The sequence below is a fragment of the Pezoporus flaviventris genome, unplaced genomic scaffold (genome assembly GCF_033815535.1).
Source record: "Pezoporus flaviventris isolate CSIRO_AGI_PZ_B2104156 unplaced genomic scaffold, CSIRO_AGI_Pfla_v1 ptg000132l, whole genome shotgun sequence".
Taxonomy (NCBI): Eukaryota; Metazoa; Chordata; class Aves; order Psittaciformes; family Psittacidae; genus Pezoporus; species Pezoporus flaviventris.
The window spans coordinates 126,895-144,329 of record NW_026892680.1 but is presented as its reverse complement, the minus strand read 5'-3'; the positions used below and the strand labels follow the sequence as shown (position 1 = coordinate 144,329).

The 17,435-nt window shown below is 57.5% G+C and overlaps 1 protein-coding gene across 7 annotated transcripts in view; it reads right to left on the bottom strand.

The window, feature by feature from the left end:
• Positions 1-17,435, bottom strand: part of NEDD4L (NEDD4 like E3 ubiquitin protein ligase) — a 43,127-nt gene that overhangs the window by 15,073 nt on the left and 10,619 nt on the right. For 2 of the 7 annotated variants that reach the window (XM_061478886.1, XM_061478893.1), the window contains exons 3-19: positions 17,074-17,155; positions 15,959-15,997; positions 15,455-15,508; positions 10,015-10,065; positions 9,508-9,569; positions 9,300-9,402; positions 8,954-9,120; positions 8,098-8,230; positions 7,317-7,493; positions 5,730-5,804; positions 4,665-4,724; positions 3,350-3,481; positions 3,099-3,218; positions 2,343-2,540; positions 1,732-1,809; positions 717-771; positions 571-627 (exon numbers count right to left, since the gene is read on the bottom strand). In XM_061478886.1, the coding sequence (XP_061334870.1) occupies positions 571-627; positions 717-771; positions 1,732-1,809; positions 2,343-2,540; positions 3,099-3,218; positions 3,350-3,481; positions 4,665-4,724; positions 5,730-5,804; positions 7,317-7,493; positions 8,098-8,230; positions 8,954-9,120; positions 9,300-9,402; positions 9,508-9,569; positions 10,015-10,065; positions 15,455-15,508; positions 15,959-15,997; positions 17,074-17,155 (1,643 nt within the window). The remainder of the gene's footprint in view (positions 1-570; positions 628-716; positions 772-1,731; positions 1,810-2,342; positions 2,541-3,098; positions 3,219-3,349; positions 3,482-4,664; positions 4,725-5,729; positions 5,805-7,316; positions 7,494-8,097; positions 8,231-8,953; positions 9,121-9,299; positions 9,403-9,507; positions 9,570-10,014; positions 10,066-15,454; positions 15,509-15,958; positions 15,998-17,073; positions 17,156-17,435) is intronic. The other 5 variants (XM_061478887.1, XM_061478889.1, XM_061478890.1 and 2 more) reach the window with 5 other exon arrangements.

Below are 17,435 nucleotides of genomic sequence, written 5' to 3'. Positions count from 1 at the left end.
GAGGCCACCAGCATTGATCTCTTGCTACCAAAGCCAGCTGAAGCCTGACTGAAAGCCGAGTAAAGCAACAGGACCAAGCCAGCCTCTCGGGGCTGGCTCTGCCTCCAAACAGCGACGAAAACTCACGCAGGAGTTGTGAGATGCTGGAGTAAGACAGGGCTACAATGAAACATCACTTAACACTAGAACTCCACTAACAGGACTGAGGAACGCCAACGGGCTGGGTGCAGTTTGACATGCTGGAAATAGGAAATAAGATCAGAACCAGCACTGCCACAAGACCTTCCTCAAGGGGAGGTCCGAGTACTCCCGAGTGCTCACCCCTCCAGTGCCCGCACGTGGAGACGTGGCTCTGTGAGCTCTTCTCATCTTATTTTCTATTCCTAGAGTAAAGTGTCGCCGATTCAGCGCAAAATAAGCCATGGGATCATCAACAACACCAACAACGAACCCAAAATATCAACGAGAACAAAAGAAACCACAGAGAAGGGATGTTAATGCTTCACAAGTCAGAGAGGGACAAAGCTTGATGAGCCGATTAAAAGCAAGCTTCCAGGTAGGATACAGTACCGTACGAGGGCACTAAGTCTCTGGTATCAATGTCTCCACAAATCAACACCTGGCTTCCTAAATGAAGAGTAAAATTACAAAGCTTTCACTTCAAGCTTTAGTAGCTCCCTTGGTCTACTCGCTCTAGGACCCGAGGGCTTACTTACTATGGTCTATATAGAAGGTCCTTCCGTCCAGGTGGATTCTTTCCTCCCAACCAGGCTGGAAGTGGGAAACAAAGGGAGAAACCAAGTGAACCACTGCCGCAGCTCGAAGCATTACCCCCACGGACAGAAAGCAGCTCACGGGTGCTGCTTGTCAGACGGAAACCACAAATGCTCCCAGAGGCTTTGTGCTGGGGCCAAACACCTTGGAAGGGTCAAATCCAACGCAGTGCCCTTTAAAGCTCGGAAACTGCTTCCTTCGGGGTTTATACTCCTTGCCTGCTACAAGGAAATCCTGTCCATCACTGCTTAGGACTGAGGGTTTCTACTTGTGAATCATACGTGGATGCAGTGAGTAGGGGCACCAGGACCCCAGCACAGTGGGACAACAGTCCCAGCCCTCAATCCCTTCCTTTTATCCATTCCCTTTCCTCATCTTCCACATGCCTGTAGCAGAGAAAGGAGGCTACATGGCACGCTGTTAGTAAACGCTGTGCTCTCCAGCCTCCTGGGTCTGGCCTCATTCCACCTCTACGGTGTCCAGGAGCTTCAGACCTCTATAAAACATAGATGAGGAACGATTTCCTTTCAATCTGTTGTGAGGAACTCGCGGTCCTTCTTCCCTCACTCATAAATGGAGTGTGTAACTGAGCTGAGACCTGTGACAGGATGCCCACAGACACGTGCCAGGCTCTCCTGATTCCACCGGGGGCACTTCAGGATGCTTTGGAGGAGGCTCCCACCCCATTCCAAAGGCTCGGCTTTGTCCTGAGGCAACAGCCCACAGAAATACACCCAAGGTGAGTTTCCTCCAAGCTCAAAGCCTCAGATGAGCACAGACACATGCAGTCCCTGCAGGAATGAGCCCGATGCCTGCATCACCATCAAGCTTTTGGTGCTTTGGCGCTGTCAGACAGGGGATGAGAGCAGCGTGTGAGCCCACATACAACGTGGGGCTGCGGCCCTGGATCACATGCTGTCGAGCACGTACAGAAAAGACACAGACAACAGCACTTACAGGAAGAGGGCCCAAATCATTTGGGTTCAAAGAGGTTTTTGATCTCAAATGCACTGGGAATTTCAGCCTCGGGTCCTCCTGCAATAGAAACAGGGAAGAGTAAATCCAACAGCTCAGCCTGGATCTAACACACCGGGTTGATGAGAATTAGCTGGAAGCCTTCCTACACCGCAGTTATTATTTGCTGGGAATGAAGGAAACCACACACAATAGATGGAACGCGTGGGATTTGGGGCTTAGGCAGAAGTTCTTTACCATGAGGGCGGTGGGACACCGGAATGGGTTGAATGGAGAAGCTGGGGCTGCCCCATCCCTGGCAGCGCTCAAGGCCAGGCTGGAGCAAGCTGCTCCCTATTGGAACAGGAGGGGCTTCGAAGGTTCCCTTAACCCAACCCCAAACAAATCTCCCTTCCCCATGAGCAGCAACGGCAGCACCAGCCAGGAAACGAGCTGCTCCAGCTTGCTGCTACCGCACGGAACCACGGAGCAGACTGGGAGCCATCCCTACACCACCTCTAGGCCAAGCTGGGCTGCCACATCCCCTTTAAAGGCAAACCCCGGAGGCAAAGGAGGTGAAGGGACGCCAAGTGACGGCGCCGAGCTGCCCTTACCCACGTGGTGGTTTTGGTGTTGTGGTCGATGAAGAAGGGCCGGCCGTTGGGCGCGATGCGCATCTCCCAGCCGGGAGGGAGGAAGCTCTGAGCCACTTTATGCTGGGGCTTCGGGGAGTTGTAAGGGGAGGGCTGAGGAGACTGGGGGTTCGAGAGGGTGTCCTTCACCGCCCGGCGCACCGGGGACTCCTTCATGCCCTGCAGGGAAAGAGGGAGCCGCGGGTGGCGCGCGGCACTGCCACAGCAGTCCCACCTGGGGGATACCGGAACTGAGGAATTAACACTAGGAGTAAGGAGTTGACACGAGGAGTAAGGAGTTGACACGAGGAGTAAGGAGTTGACACCAGGAGTAAGGGCTGGGCCTGGTTTCCTAGGACTTCCCTAGCTCAATTCTGCTCCTGTCGCGGCGCTTCCCTAACTGAGCCCACGTTTAGTTGCTAGGGCTTGAGTATTCCATTAGAGAACAGGTAATAGTATCTAACTATCTAGATACTTAGGACTTAATCCAAGCCTTATCTACGGATTGGTTTGAACCTCATTTGGGTGGAAGCTGCACTTCCATTACAAGGAATGCCATGGGAAAGACAGGGGCTGATGGGCACAAGTTACTCCTGGGGAGATCCCAACTCCATGACCTTCACGGGCTTCCCAACCCAACCCAAGCCATCCCATCCCATTCCACGAGCCTAAGCTGCAAGGCCAGAGGAGGATGAGCCCAGACAGAGGTGATCCTAACTTGGCCTGGGTGTTCCTCACCTCCAGGGGAGCAGAGAGGGTCACGGTGGGCGAGCTGAGGCTGCGAGGCCGCCTGATCTGGGGCTCACTGAGGTGGTTGCTGCTGTTGGCTCCTGACCCCACCATCCCATCTTCTGCCAGCTGCACCAGAAGCAAAACCCGTTAGCCAAGCGGGAGGACCACAGTTAGGCCACCCAGAACGATGGGATCGTTCCCTGTTATACACAGGAGCTTTAGGATCCCCTCAACCCAACCCATTCCACGCTCCCTACCTGCATGATGGGCCGTGTCCACGTGGTGGTGCGGTTGTTGTGGTTGACGTAGTAGGTCCTGCCCTTGGCATCCTTCCGCTCTTCCCAGCCCGAGGGGAGGCCGGGGGTGGTGTGGATGTAGGCCACGGAGGGCTGTGGAAGCAAGGAGTGACTGCATTGGTGCCTTCGAACAGCCAAAAGCACCCTTCAGATGCCTGCTGTTTAGGAGCTCACAGCCCGACGCACGGTGCCTGGTTTTAGCATCAGCTCTTCGGGGGTCTTTTTTGCCCACGGAACTTGTGATCCAGGTTGCCACCTTCACATCCCCCCAGCCTTTCCCTCTGTAGATTAAACATAGAGCCTTGTGTTTCCTTGACTCTCCCACGAAAAGGAGGATGCTTTTCCCTATCCTTAGTACGGATAACACCGCACGAAGTCAAGATCTCCCAGGCTCTCCGCAGCGTGTCCTTGAAGCGGTTGCAAGCGGGTGTAAAACCTGGAGCTGAGCCATTCTGTCATAGTCACAAGGGTTTGCTGTCCTGAAGACACAAACCGGAGCCCCAGCTCCAGCACGGAAAGACTCTGCTCCTACTGCTTCAGAGGGGAGGATGCTCAGGGAGTTACACTCCACACCAAGCCACACGTAGATGAGTTTAAGTCCCTTTCTGGTCTGGAGACCCCACCTGCTTTGCTAAGAGGTGTCCTGGCTGCCAGGGAAGCAATGGGAGTGCTCCGGGTTCTGCACTAGGAAGTGATGGAAGCACAAAGAGCTCCAGGGATTTCTCCTTCCCAGCAGCTGGAAGCAAAGGGCTAAACTCTGCCCGTGTATTACCGATGGCATCAAAGACTCGGGATGTGGTGAATTAAAGCACTGCACGAGAGCGTGAATCCCTTTAGGAATCCTTTAGGAAGAGCAGAAGGAATCTGCAGTGCTCAGAACATGAACCAAACCGCCTCCATCTGCCTGCCTGCCCTGAAGAGGCTGTAGGAAGGCCCAGGGCGCTTTCCTTACGGATGCAACACGGGAATCTGCCGCTCCTTGAAGAGTCCCAGGGTTAAATGCTGACACGGGGAACGGAGCTGCTCCCTCCACCCCCACCTCTCTGCTGCTTCCAAGAAGATCCCTGAGCTCCCTGCTTGGGGAAGAGGAGCGGTTTTTAACCTGAAAGGCGCAGGCTGCTGCACTGAAACGGGATGCTTCTGTATAAATTCAACCCCTTCCCTTGCAGAAAAGCACTCCCACATCCACAAAGCGCGCCAGGATTTGGGTGAATCCCGTCCCCCCCCCCCCGCACCCCGCCATGGGATTCCAAGGCTTGATAAAGAGGCTGGTTACCGTTGGCTCCTCACCCCCTGTGACAGTGGAGGACCGAGCTCTCCTCGCTGGCCCACTCTCCTGGGAAACGAGAAGGCAGGGCACAGTAAGCACACTGAGCGACGGAGAGCCACGCGCCGGCAGCGAGGAAGCAGGCACGCGGATGGAAAGCACCTTAAGACCCTAGCAAAGCCCCTGGAGTCATCAGCCCCCGAGAAGGAAGCCAGGAGCTCACACAAAACCCACCCAGAGATCGGGCTTCCAGAGGGCTTGCACTCAGCTCTCCAAGTGCTTTACCCTAATGCTGATCATAAGAGAATTTAGTCTAAACGGAACATGATTCTCCCCCCCACCAAATACTCAGAATTTACATGCTCTGCCCAGAAAGGTGGTATTTTGCACCAAAACGGTACGTTCTGGTCATCAGTGAAGTCAGATGGAAAAGGCTGAATGGACAGAGGGGATTTTCAGGAAGGATTAAGAGTCAAGAGCAGCACCGCGTGTGGAACACGAGTACGCCCTTAGCGCCGGAAGGGAACTTATCGTTAGCTTAGTAAGGGTGAAATGTGCTGCAGACCTGGGAACATCCTTGGTTTAGAGCAGCTCTGCCAGGGAAAGCAGTGCCGAGAACGAAGAGAAAGACATCCCAGCGACAGCACCCCACATCCACCAAGCGACAGCGAAAGAAGGAGAACACCCCTAGAGCAGGCTGCACCGGCAGTCAGCCTGGTGTAGAAGAGCAGGAAGACAGCAAGGGAGTGTTTGTGCTGGAAAGCCCAGCAGAGAGCAGGGAGAGACAGACCCCACTTCAGGAGCAGTTCTCTGAGCACCAGCTATTAAACTCGACCAAGAGGCAACCACTGTGTGGTTGCTGTAACCAGGCACTATTGGGTTGTAGGCCAAAACACGTGGAACCTTCTGCCACTGACACCAAGGATGCGCATGGTTACGACGTGAGAGGGACCTACAGATCTTGCCTGGATCTATAGGTCCTTCCTAGGCCTACAGAACTGCCCTAGGAAAAGGTGTTATTCAGCAGCAGAGATTACTCAACCACAAGGAAGGAAGAAGTTAGCTTTGCTTTACCAAGGAGAGCTGAGACTGTTCAGCGACCGCATCCGTGACGCTGCAGGATCTTAACCTCGAAGTGGGATCCCTTTGCTGGAAGGAAAGGAGAGGAAAAGACGGATTTAAGTTCAGGTGCCTTAACCCATGGGGCTTACTCACTGATTTCACTGTCATTCAATCCAACCCCCTTAAAAACTCATGTGGGTGTTGCAGTGTCTTTAGCTTTAGTCCTTCACCAGCAAGGTAAAACTCAAGCATTCCCTCCTGGAGCGGTTCAGGTCAACAGGGAAAAGCACTGGGACTGGGACACACATCTTGCACTCATCTTCAGTACCCAAGCTACAACCTGTTCTATGCGTTAGAGGCCAGCCCATGTGGGGGAAACAGGGAAATTCAGCTGTGGAACGAGTGGGAAAGGGGAGGATTAACTGAAGACATAACGGGATGTTACAATGCCACGGAGGTTTGACTGCTAGAGGTGGAGCTCCATGGTGTAATGATCAAGAGGGCACCTATGAATAGACTACAAATAATACAAAAAGGGGGAAACAGGGCATGAAAATATACCCATGTCCTCAAACATACACAGTCCTAAATCTGCCTCTGAGCTTGTTCTGAAGTGTCTTATGTTGCATAAGTGATGTCTTGAATCAGAGCCTCAAGCAGGGAAACGACCCAGCCTGTTTACACCCCTCCTGTGGGTGCTCTCATCTGCTGCAAGGTAACAAAGCAACACCAGCGGGAGAGTCAAACTCCACCTCCTAGGTGAGGACATCAGTGCCAGGAGCACACTCTGCTCCAGATCAGTGCTTCACACAAGGAGGAGATGATAGATACAAAAGAGAGGCAACTACCCCCTGCTTCTGCCCTGATGGGAAAGGGGCTGGCTGACAAACAGACCCACCAGCAAGCCTGAAGTGTTGTCTGGTGTTACAGAGATACATGAGGAGAGTGACAAAACACTTCAACACACATACAATCACCCCTCTGCTACCTGCTGGCAACCTGGGGGGGGGGGGGGGTTGGTTTACTATGGACGGATGGAGAGCCACCGGAGGGGCTTCTAGCATCAACTCCCTGTGTAAAGCCAGTTTAGAGCTGGGGGGCTTGGGAAGAAGCCTGCACCCATGTTTCCGCCATGCTTAGCCGTGGAGCTGGCCTCACAAGCCTTTGGGATGCTGTCACTTTAATGGCTTCTCCCAGCTAGGGCTCGCTCCCAGCTCTAACCCCTTGCTATATACGAGGAGGTGAAGATCCTGCTCTAAGTACATGCTTCCATACAGCCACGTACAGTTAAACACTGGCCAGGGGTGAGACGGGAAAGGGCAGCAGCGGATTTTCCTCTTTCCTTTGGGAACAGAGAGCATCAAGCCTCGAGTGAACGCTCTCTTTTACTAGAGGTGGAACGGCAGCAGCGCCTGAGCTTAAACTCCCCCAGAACACGTTAACCCCAGCCCCTTCTGTTGGGCCGTGGTGCCAGAGCATCGTAAGCGCACGCTCCGGTTTTCCTGCTCGCAGGAATTCCCAGCCCCGTGGGTGCGCTTCCCGTGCTTCCCACTAGCAGCAGACGAGAGGGTGAGGTAGAAAGAGCAGCGTGGCACGTACAAGCAAAGAACTGAGCTGTTCCCCATTGGAATCAGGAGTGACCTGCAGTCTTCTGCTCAGTTCCTCAGATAGCTCCTGAGGACTGGGCCGGGCCACTGGAGATGCAGGAGGAGGTGGCAATGACAAGCTTAGGGAATCTCCACTTGCACTTGCCTCCTCTGAAATGGTTTCCCAAGGCTACCAAAAGAGAAGAAACTCCGTTAAGGCTTCAGCACGACACCAGGCTCCTTCCCTCCCCTCCTGGCGGGGAGGCTCGGCAGCGAGGCGCTAAAGCCGGGCCCTGTACAACACACAAACACACACTGCCCGCCGAGGAGCGGCCACAGGGAGCACCGCGGGTCGGGCTGACTGCAAAGAGCCTTCACGGGGAGGACACAACGCGGTACGATTCCAAACAGAGAACGAGGGGGACGGAGGGAGGCAGGGAACGGGGCTCTCCCTACGCCGGTCCCAGGGGGATGCTGCTCAACGGCTCTCCGAGTCTGACTAAAAGCTTGGGGGACACAAGTGCTCCTCTTCAGCTGGGATAAACCCAACAGCTTCTGCTTCTCCCTCCTCTAGACCAAGGCACTGAAGGGAACGGGCTCCAGGCAGCGTGGTCCCCTTCTTTGTATGACTGACTCCGCTCTTGCCCCAAGCGGAACACGGGAAGCGTTACTACAGGTAACTCCTACACGCATTACTGTGTGTAACTCTTACACGCGTTACTACTACAGTCATTCACTTCCAGTATGAAACGGCAGCTCGGAGTTTAGCTCTTCAACCCAAGACCATTCCGTACCTCAGGAATGTCTCCGCTCTCCATGGGCTCCGGTTCCAGGTCCTCACTGATGTGCCTCCGAGAGCGGAACCGCCGATGGGCGGCTTCCTGGTTGATCTGCCGGATGTTGTTGTCTGACTCGGAGCCCACATCACTGCATGGGGGCCACGGAAGCATGGGAAGGAGGAAAGGAGAAGGAGACCATGAAGGTTCAACCCAACCATCTACTTTGCTGCTTTCCAAACCCCGGTGATGATAAAAACCAGGGAATCATGGAACGGTTTGGGTTGGAAGGGACCTTAAGGTCATCTAGTTCCAACCCGGGCCACCTTCCACTAGAGCCGGTTGCTCCAAGCCCCATCTAACCCGGCCTTCCCATCCACCCCTGCCCGGCTTCCTACAGGACGTAGCTTAATCCCTCGATCCAAAGCCAACAGAACTGGAAACCCCTCGCAAATGTCACGGAATCCCAGGTTGGGAAGACCTCAAGGATCACCTGCTCCAGCCTTTCTAAGGCAAGGCATTACTTAGACTAGATGCCCCACTACTGGGCAGCCACCACTTCCCTGGGGAGATGACTCCAATGGCCGGCTGCTCTCCTGGGGAAGAAGTCCTCTCTTGCACTGAACTCCCTCCCACCCCCTCAGACTTCCCGGAATTTCCCAGAGCATCCACGCGTACACGGGGCCGGGGGAGCCCCGGTCGCTCTTCCCTGAAGCTATCCGGACTTGGGCACATCTGAGGAAGCTCTTCCATGACGGAAGTCTACCTTCGGATCCATGGCACGGCACCAAACCCGGGCTCCACGCCTTCCCGAGTGAGCAGCGTGCCTTTAACAGCGCTCCACGGAACTCCAAGGCAGGCTTTTCCCACTTACATCAAGCTCGGGCGATGCCACTGAGTAGTCCTGTTGTTGTGGTTGACGTAGTAAGTCCTGCCCAGGTTGTCCACCTTCTCCTCCCAGCCCGGAGGCAGCGGCGGCGGCGGTAACTCCTCCTGGCGCTGAGAGGCCGACTCACTGGAATCCACCACATCCCATCCGTGCTTGGGAGACGAGGAAAAGCAGTTAAAGGAGGTCTCTGCTGCTTCCCTCAGCGGGGAGCTGCTGGTTCTGAAGCTCACAGGTACTGCAGCATAACCCCCCCCAAACAGGACAAGCTCCTCTGCTACAACCCTCCTTCAACCTCTCGTAAGGGGGACGCTACCCCAGGATTAAGCCTTACCTCAGAGTCATCCCTTGGCTCGCTGCTGTCATCCTCCTGGCCACCGTTTTTGGGCATGTAGGCCATCTTCAGCCTCAAGAAGCCCTTTACGCGGGACTTGTGGCTAGGAGACAAGGGGACCCAGCTCAGGCAGCGGCCCTTCCGCAGCAGCAGAGAGCAAACCTTAAGTAAGACCCAGTTTACACCACACAGTTCTCCCCTTCCTCACCTTCTCGGCCTGAGCAGGAAGTCCTTGAAGGTGTAGGGCCTTTCCATGGTGGGGTCTTCCGTCTGGAAGCACAGAAGGGAACGGGACATTAAAGGATGGAGACACCTGAGGAACGTTCACACCACAGATGGGGTGGCAACGCTGGGAGCCGTGCCCACCAGTGCCACCACGCAGCTATGGAAGCAGGGAGCCCCATCCCCATGAATCCAGGCTGCCACCGTGCTTCCAGCTGCCAGGAAAACCGGACAAGCGGAGCTCCAGGACAAGCTTCACGCCTGGAATCCCTCCATTGCTCCGGACACAAAAGCAAAGAGAGGAAACATCTCCCCCTCCTCAAACCAACCGACCAGCCCTCCTGCTAAAGGAATCCCACCCCTCCCAACCCCCGGTGTTTCGCCTTCAGCTCTAAGGCAACGCCGGGAATGCTTCAGGAATACGCAAGTGGACTTCCTATGGGAAAACGGGACCTAAGAGGAGGAGGGAGATGAGGCCAGGGCAGCGCCTTACCGGGAGGTGACTGAGGGGCACATCCACCTGACCCAGGAAGTCGTCTCTGGTCTGTCAAAGAAGGCAGAAAGGAGCCGTGAGCCAGCAGAGCTGAACGCTGCCCCAGCCCCCGGGCAGCAGGGGCTGGGAGGGCCCCGCTGGCTCAGCACCACCCGAGCCCACGTCCGCCACTCGCCTGCGGGTTCTTCCCCATCCCCTTCCCTTGGAGGGAGGGATCCGCCTCCCACGGGGGCAAGCAAGGGACGAGCTCCACCCCTAACTACAGCCCATGCCCACTGCACAGCCACGGAGGTGGCAGCATAAAGAGAGCCCTTCAGGTCTCCAAGATCTATGGGAGCTTGAAGGTGGGTGCGGTGGCCTCGTCACCCATGCGTGCCTGCCACCTTGAGGAGCACAGGGACCTACACGTGATACCTCCTGGCCACCACGGAACAGAAGGAACAGGAGAGATGAGCAGAGACGAAGCCTGCCAGGAACAGGAGCTCAACAAAGCCTCCAAAGAAACAGGTCCCATCCATCTGCTCACTGCCACTACGGAGTTAGCCCCGTAGCACACACGGACGCAGGCCACGCAGGCCACGGTCCCTGTCCTCATCCATGGCACCAGCCCCACACCGGGGGAGGAACCACCACCCTGCTTGCTAATCCACGGGATCAAGATGTATGGGATGGTTACTCACCCCACATGATGCCATAGTACCTATCCTGCGCTCATCTCACCCAAACACGATGGAGTCTGTGACTCACCTGGACTGGGAATGCATTGGAAAGCCAAGGGAATGCCATTTTGGCAGCAGATGAGGTAGGAAGGACTCAACAGCAGCGATGGCTTTGCTCAGCGTGTACCTGACGAGCCATGTCCTAAAGCAGCCCAAAGCCGAGTGCGCGCCAGGGAGACGAGGTCAGGGATGACTCCAGCGATTCCCAAAGAACCTGCTGCCTGTTTGCAGCCCTGCCACGCCGGGAATGCCAGGACGTGCATCCTGCGGCTCCCAGGCCAAGCCTACGCGTTCCTCACGGCACGGCACGAAGTGTAACATCAAACCCCAGCCTTCCTGGGATTACAGCACCCCAACAACCCTGCTTCCCGTGCAAAAAACCATCAAGGGATGCCCAGGGCACAGCCACGTGTATCCCCACGGACAAACAGAGTGCAGCTGCACCGAGGAGCCCCGAGCCTGAGGGACCCGATGTATCCCGCGAGGAGAGATGCTGTGAGTACCCTATGCAGCCAGGAAGCTCGCAGCCGAGCAGGAATGCCTTCAGCGCTCCCAGCACCTCAGGGACTCCACGGCTACCTGCATCCCATCCACCTCGACCTGCTCCTGCCTAACCTCAAGTATCAGCGAGCCACCACAGATGCTCCTGCTCCTTCCCTTCTGAACCGCAGCAACCCGCACTGCCTTCCCCGGGTCAGACACGGAACAGCAGCACCCTGTATCCCAAAGAATCCCAGCCTGCGCTCCCCGCGTTTCTGGAAGCTCCAACCCTGCCCTGCCCTGGCTTCAGAAAGGCACGAGCATCGACGCCAAGCAACACGGAAGCGGATGAAGCCATTCCTGGGACACCGGGATGGGGCGAATGGAGACGCTGGGGCTGCCCCATCCCTGCTTCAAGGCCACGTTAGAGCAACCTGCTCTAGTGGAAGGTATCCCTACGGATCTGCATGAGCTTTAGGGTCCTTTCCAACTCAAACTACTCTGGGACACGGCGAGTTCCACCCGAACCCCACTTATCCCAGTGCTTTCCCTCCCAGCGGATCGCTTGGAGCCGATCTCTTCCAGCACAGCATTCCTAAGGGAGGGACTGAGCAGGGCGAGCCCCAGGCTGAGAGCTGCCCGCTCCCTGAACGCGGCCCCACCACTTTCTTAGGGCCCTTTGTAATCCCCTGAGCACAAAGAGGCCGTTGTCGGCTCCCTCCCGCGCTGCGGTGACACACGAGAGTTTGGAAGTGGCTCCCAAGGCTCCAGCTCCCAGCTTCCAAACAACGGGAGCGCTTGTTCGGGGCCACAGCACGCACACGCTCCGCGGCCGATCGCAGCCAAAAGCGCTTGCAACGAGGGCTCCCACGTAAAATCCTTCCCTCCTGGGGGGGAGCTCGGGCTTCCCGGCGGATTTTCTCCGGCTCTGTAATGGAATACATCCTGCTCCAGTGGCAGAGAGGAGCCATGGGAAAGCTCACGAACACCTGGGAGCGGCGGGAGGCTGCAGCCACGGAATTCCCACATTCCAGCTTTTCCTGCTGGCAGGAATGGCGCTACCCACTCCTTCCGCCACAGAGCCTAACGGGAGGCCTGGGGAGGGACTGACTGCTCCTTTGACCCCCGAAACCCGAATCCTTAGGGATCCGTTGTGCCTCCCTCCTCCCGGCATGCATCCACTGCGCGCTAAGCACGCGGATACGCCGGAGTAACAGGGCGCCAAGCAGCTTTTCCCTGGGAAAGCTGCAGAGTCACGGCAGGGCCTCCGTGCTGCAGCGCCACGAGGAGCACACGCACACATCCCGCAGGCAATTCCATGCCCGTTCCCACCAGCTCCATGCCCACCGCTCCAGTTGCCATCCGAGTTGCCAGAGTCTTTCCAGCTGATGTAAGCCTGAATCCAGCCCCGGGGGGGGTGACATGAGGATCTCGAAATACTCCACTGGACGTAAGCAGGAACGGGAGCGACGTTACGGGACGCTGGAAGCGGAGAGGATTCCTGCCTTGCTCCCGGGCAATGGAGAACATTCCAGCACTGAGCACGGAGCGCCCGCCGCCCCTCTCTACTCACGCGCTACTCCGCCTTGTACTTACTGCGGTGGTGGCCGGGGCGGGAGGCTCCTGCTCCTCAGGAGCCCGGCTGACAAGGATGCGGAAGTGCTTCTGCTCCGGCCGGATCCTGAAGAGGCATCCCCGAGGAAGCCGCTCCTTCGGGCCGGGAGAGGCGGCAGGGCCGTCCCCGTGCGCTTCCGAAGCGGAGCCGTCATCGCCAGGCTTCCCTTCCGCGGGCAGGATGGGGTGGGCAGGGCTCCCCTCCAGCCGGATCCGCGGGTACCGCACCAGCCTGTCCCCTTTCGTGCCGGTAAAGCCAAAGCTGTGCTCCCCTCCCGGCCCGCTCGTGGGGGGCTGCTGCAGCTGGAGCACAAAGAGCTGCTTCCCTGCCGTCGCTCCCGCGTCGGGCACATGCTGCAGGGACCAGCGCCGGCGTTCGGGAACGGCGCTTCCAGGCTCAGGAGCGAAGGGGAGCAGGGTGACCCGAGGCACATCCGCGCCGGAAGCCCGATGCCGGATCCTCACACCGCCGACGGCTAGAGCCGAAGCATCCTCGCCCTGCTGCTCGCGAGGAAGAGGCTGGAACCCCCGGCGAGGACAGCAAAGGCTTCCGTTAATCCCTCGCCCCACGGCCTCCAGCAGCCGGGGAGGGGAATCCTCCGGAGAAGAAGGGCGGCTTCTCGCAGGGGCTTTGCAGGGAAGCGCCTCCTCGGGACACCCCGGAGCAGACTCCCCGGGGCCGCTGGCAGCCGCGCGCTGCAGGGAGATGCGCACGGAGGAGCTGCGGGTGGGCGGCGCGGCGGTGCCCGGGAGCCGCGGGATGCTCCTCCGCGATGCCATGAAGGGATCCGCTCCCGTCTCCGGGGCCAGCGCCTCCGCCTCGGGGGCCGTGCTGCTGCGGGCCGAGGCGAAGTGCAAGCGGAGGCGCTGGGCCATGCTCGGTGCCCTCGCGGGCGGGGGCCCCGGCTACAAGGCAAGGCGAGAAGCGAGGGGCCCATCTGCCCGGCCGCTTGCCCCCGGAGCACTGCGGCCCCGCGAGCGCCGGATAGCACGCATAGCCCCGGCGGCATTCCAGGCACGACCGGGGGGCAGAGCGCCCGTGCGGCGCGGCCCACGGGGTAGGACGGGGGCTGTCACGTGGGGCTGCGTGCCCCGCGCCCAGCTAAGCTGCTGGGGGGGGTTTGTTTTCCCTGCTTCGCTCGGGATGAGGCCGGCCCCTTCCCAGCTGCTGCTTTTCCATCAGGGAAGCAGCTGCTGGCAAACCCAAGCCCCCGCCCCTCCTTCCCTGGGGCTCAGCGACACCCAAAGCCCTTGGGTTCCATGCTGAACTTGAGCCTTTCCATGCGGACGAGGAGAAGTCCCTCCGAGCTCCGTGCTTTGGGATGAGGAGAGCAGGGCTCCGCTTCCAGCGTGCGCGGCGCTCCCGGCGTGACTCAGCCACAGCTCCCCCGCGGGCTCCAGCAGCCTCGAATCCTGCAGAATTCCAGCACGGAGCACGCTGGGATGCCCGGCAAAGCTTCCTCACCCCAGCAGCAGGGCGGAAGAGGCCGGGGGAAGAAGGGGCTGCTCCAGGTTCCTCCAGGCAAGGCAGGGACGGCTGCTGCCCTCGTTGCTCTTTAACACCGCGCAGGAAGCCCTGCCCGCTCCTGGCCTGGCTCCAGGGGGGAATTGAGGGCTGGAAGCAGGGCTGCGACGGCCGGCATGAGCAGACTCGGTGCTCCGAGGGGGCTTCACGGCAGTCACGCTCCCCAGCGGCTCCGAGGCTTTAAGGTGGAGGCTCGTTGCAGGCTCCCTTTGGAAGCAGGTGCTTTTCCAACGCCAGCAGAGGACTGGGAGCCCAAAGCTCCGCGGAGCTGCCAAGAGCCAGCACAATTCCCTATTGTGTGAGGTGGATTATGGGCCAGCAAGAGGAGAAGCACGACTGGCTGCCCCACAGCACCAGCGCTGGGGCGCTCCCTTCCAGAAGCACAGGCGCTGCGAGTTAGTTTCTCCTTATTTCCCAGACAAATCCAAGGACACAGACCCTCTGGCATCACGTATTCCCTATCTGACCATGCAGACGGATGGCAAAGGCTGCGAGTGCCTTGCTTCTTTGGGAACGGGAAGAAGAACCAAAGCTCTTGTGCTGAAACCCACACCAAGTACTGCAGAGCCAGCCACCAGCACGGGGCATACATAACCTGCCAGCGCTACTCACTCCGCGTGTGCCTGTGTGCAAACCTTACGTAGTGAAGCACAGCACAAGCAAGAAGCAGGAAGATGTTGGTAGAGCTCCCTACAAGAGCTCCTGCACCACCCAATGAAGTTCCAGGCTGAAACCACCACCGGTGTGCATGGCAGAGAGCCGAAACCGCTAACAGAGAGCGCTGTCATCACCTTAAACCTCCCCCCGTGAGTCCAAGGAGCAGCTCTGGCCAGCACACCCCGAAAAAGGGATGCAGAAGGGACCAGGAGACACTGAGGGAGCTGCTTCCTAAGGGACCAAAGGTTGGGACTTGCTTGGAGTGAAGCCCCAGGACCAACATGATGAGGTTTCCACCTCAGAACGGATGGGTTAACGTTGGTTCATGCCTGCCAGGCCCCAAGCAGAGCCTTTTCATGCCTCCACCTGCACTTCTTCCCTCACTGCCCCAAAGCCACTTTTCGATGTGCTGCTCTCACCAGATCCACGCAGGACAAGCACTCACCAGCCTGTTCTCATCAAACACCTCGAACAGGAGCCGATGGTTGGTTGGGTTCACCTGGGGGGACACAGAAACAGGGTCAGGATGTTCTAAACAGGGGTTTCACTTGAAGCAAGAGTAGAGAGAAGCTCCAAAAGGGCCCATTTTGACCTTTTGAGCACATAAAAGGCCAAGAGGAACGGCTTTTCCCGTCCCCCCTCTCTCCATTTGGGTTTTATTAGTTCCTGCAATGCTAATTCCACAGAGCTCTGGAACGACCCCTCGTTATTTGCCATGGCATTAACATTTCCAAGGCCCAGCAAACGATGCTCTGCTAAAACCACATTGCCCAGTGAAGGGAATGTGGCATTTGGCAGATGAGTTAACCCTAAGTAAGAGGAACGGCCCGTTCCTGCTCAGCCTGATGCTGATTTCTGCTTCCAGCAGAGCAATGGCATCAGGACGAGCACCTTTCAGGTTAAGTAGCGAGGACTCGGGTTAATGATGGTAAAGGAAAAGGCAACTCACTCGGAAGTAAAATTCTTCATTCCATTTTGGATTCAGGGTCTGCAAAGGGAAATCAACACGTTTATATACCCTGATGCCGTTAGATCTGCTCCAAGTGCTGACTCCTTAGGGAGAAAAGGGAGAGAGGAGCGTGGCATGAAGACCTGGGGGGGGGGGGGGAACTGCCATTAAGTTAGGGAGAAACTCTCTACTGAGTAAACCAAATGTAGGAGGCCACTTGAGTCAGCGGAGCCCAAAATAGCTGCTCAGTATAAATAGGATTCTGTGAGCAAAAGGCACATCCCTGAGAAGTGACACAAAGCAAACCTGAAGGCTTTGCATTCTCAAGGCTCATCTGGAGCCACGTGAAGGGGGAAAACCCCCGGGCAAGGGGAGGACGAGGAGGACGTACCTATAGTGTAAATGGACCGGGAAAGAGAAGGAAAGGAAAGGTGATTTCCTGTTCCTTCTCTCCTGCGGAAGGTATTAACAACCGGCCCTAAACCTGCAGCCAGACTGCAATCTGCAGGGAGCTGAGGCATGAAATGGTACCTTGATAAAGCACAGAGATTACAGCCCCGATGAGCAATGGGGCAATTCAGCCGTGGGCCAGTTTAAACCCAACTCTGCTACGTCCTCCCTGGCTGCGTGCCAGATCCTTCCCTCATCCTCTGGCAGAGCTGACAGCACACGCTGGCTCCGGGGTGCTCGAGCAGCAAGGGAGAGCCTTGGCTGTCAGCTGAGCACCCCGACGTGGCCACAGGGGACTCCTCCTCGTGCCCAGGATGCTGCTTTAAAGCGACTCAGTTCCCCGATACTGCCGTTCAATGCCTTTGGCTGCAAGGAAGCACTCCATGCGGATGGACAGCAGGACAGCCATCGGAGAGCTGTGCCAGCGATGCAAAAGGAGAGGAAAAGGGGAAAGTGCAGCTCCTTCGGCCTTCTGGAAGGCACTTCCGTGAGGCCTCAACCCCTTCCTCCCTGCCAGTACATTCAACTGAAGCAGAACAAGGTAAACCCTCTACAAACCCCTTGGAGCCCCGATACTGACAGCGAGGGCGGTGTTAGGTTATAGGATGCTGCTGACCCCTCCCGTTCCCAAAGGGAGGGGACATAAAAAGGAGTTCCACACCTACCTTCTTGATGGTTTTAGTCTGCACGAGAGCGAGCTCCCTGTTCTCATCTGCTACGTACAGGGAGAGCTTCACGTACGGGTCGCTGCAAGAGACACGGCGGCGGTTAAGGTGCAACGCCAGGGAACAGGAGCCAGCCCTGCGGCGTTCCCAAGGCTACTGTCCTGGGGAAGCACTTCCAATGGGACTCAAGAGGACCAAGCTGGGCGGCCTCTGCTATGCCTGGCCCTTAACCCCCAGCCACCTCCCGGGACAGCCCGGTTACGCCACGAGGAGCCCAAGGGCTTACAGCCAGGAGGAAGCAAGCTCCAAAGGCTTCCTGCATGGGGGACGGAGAAGGCACCCAGTGTGAGCAAGGTCACCGG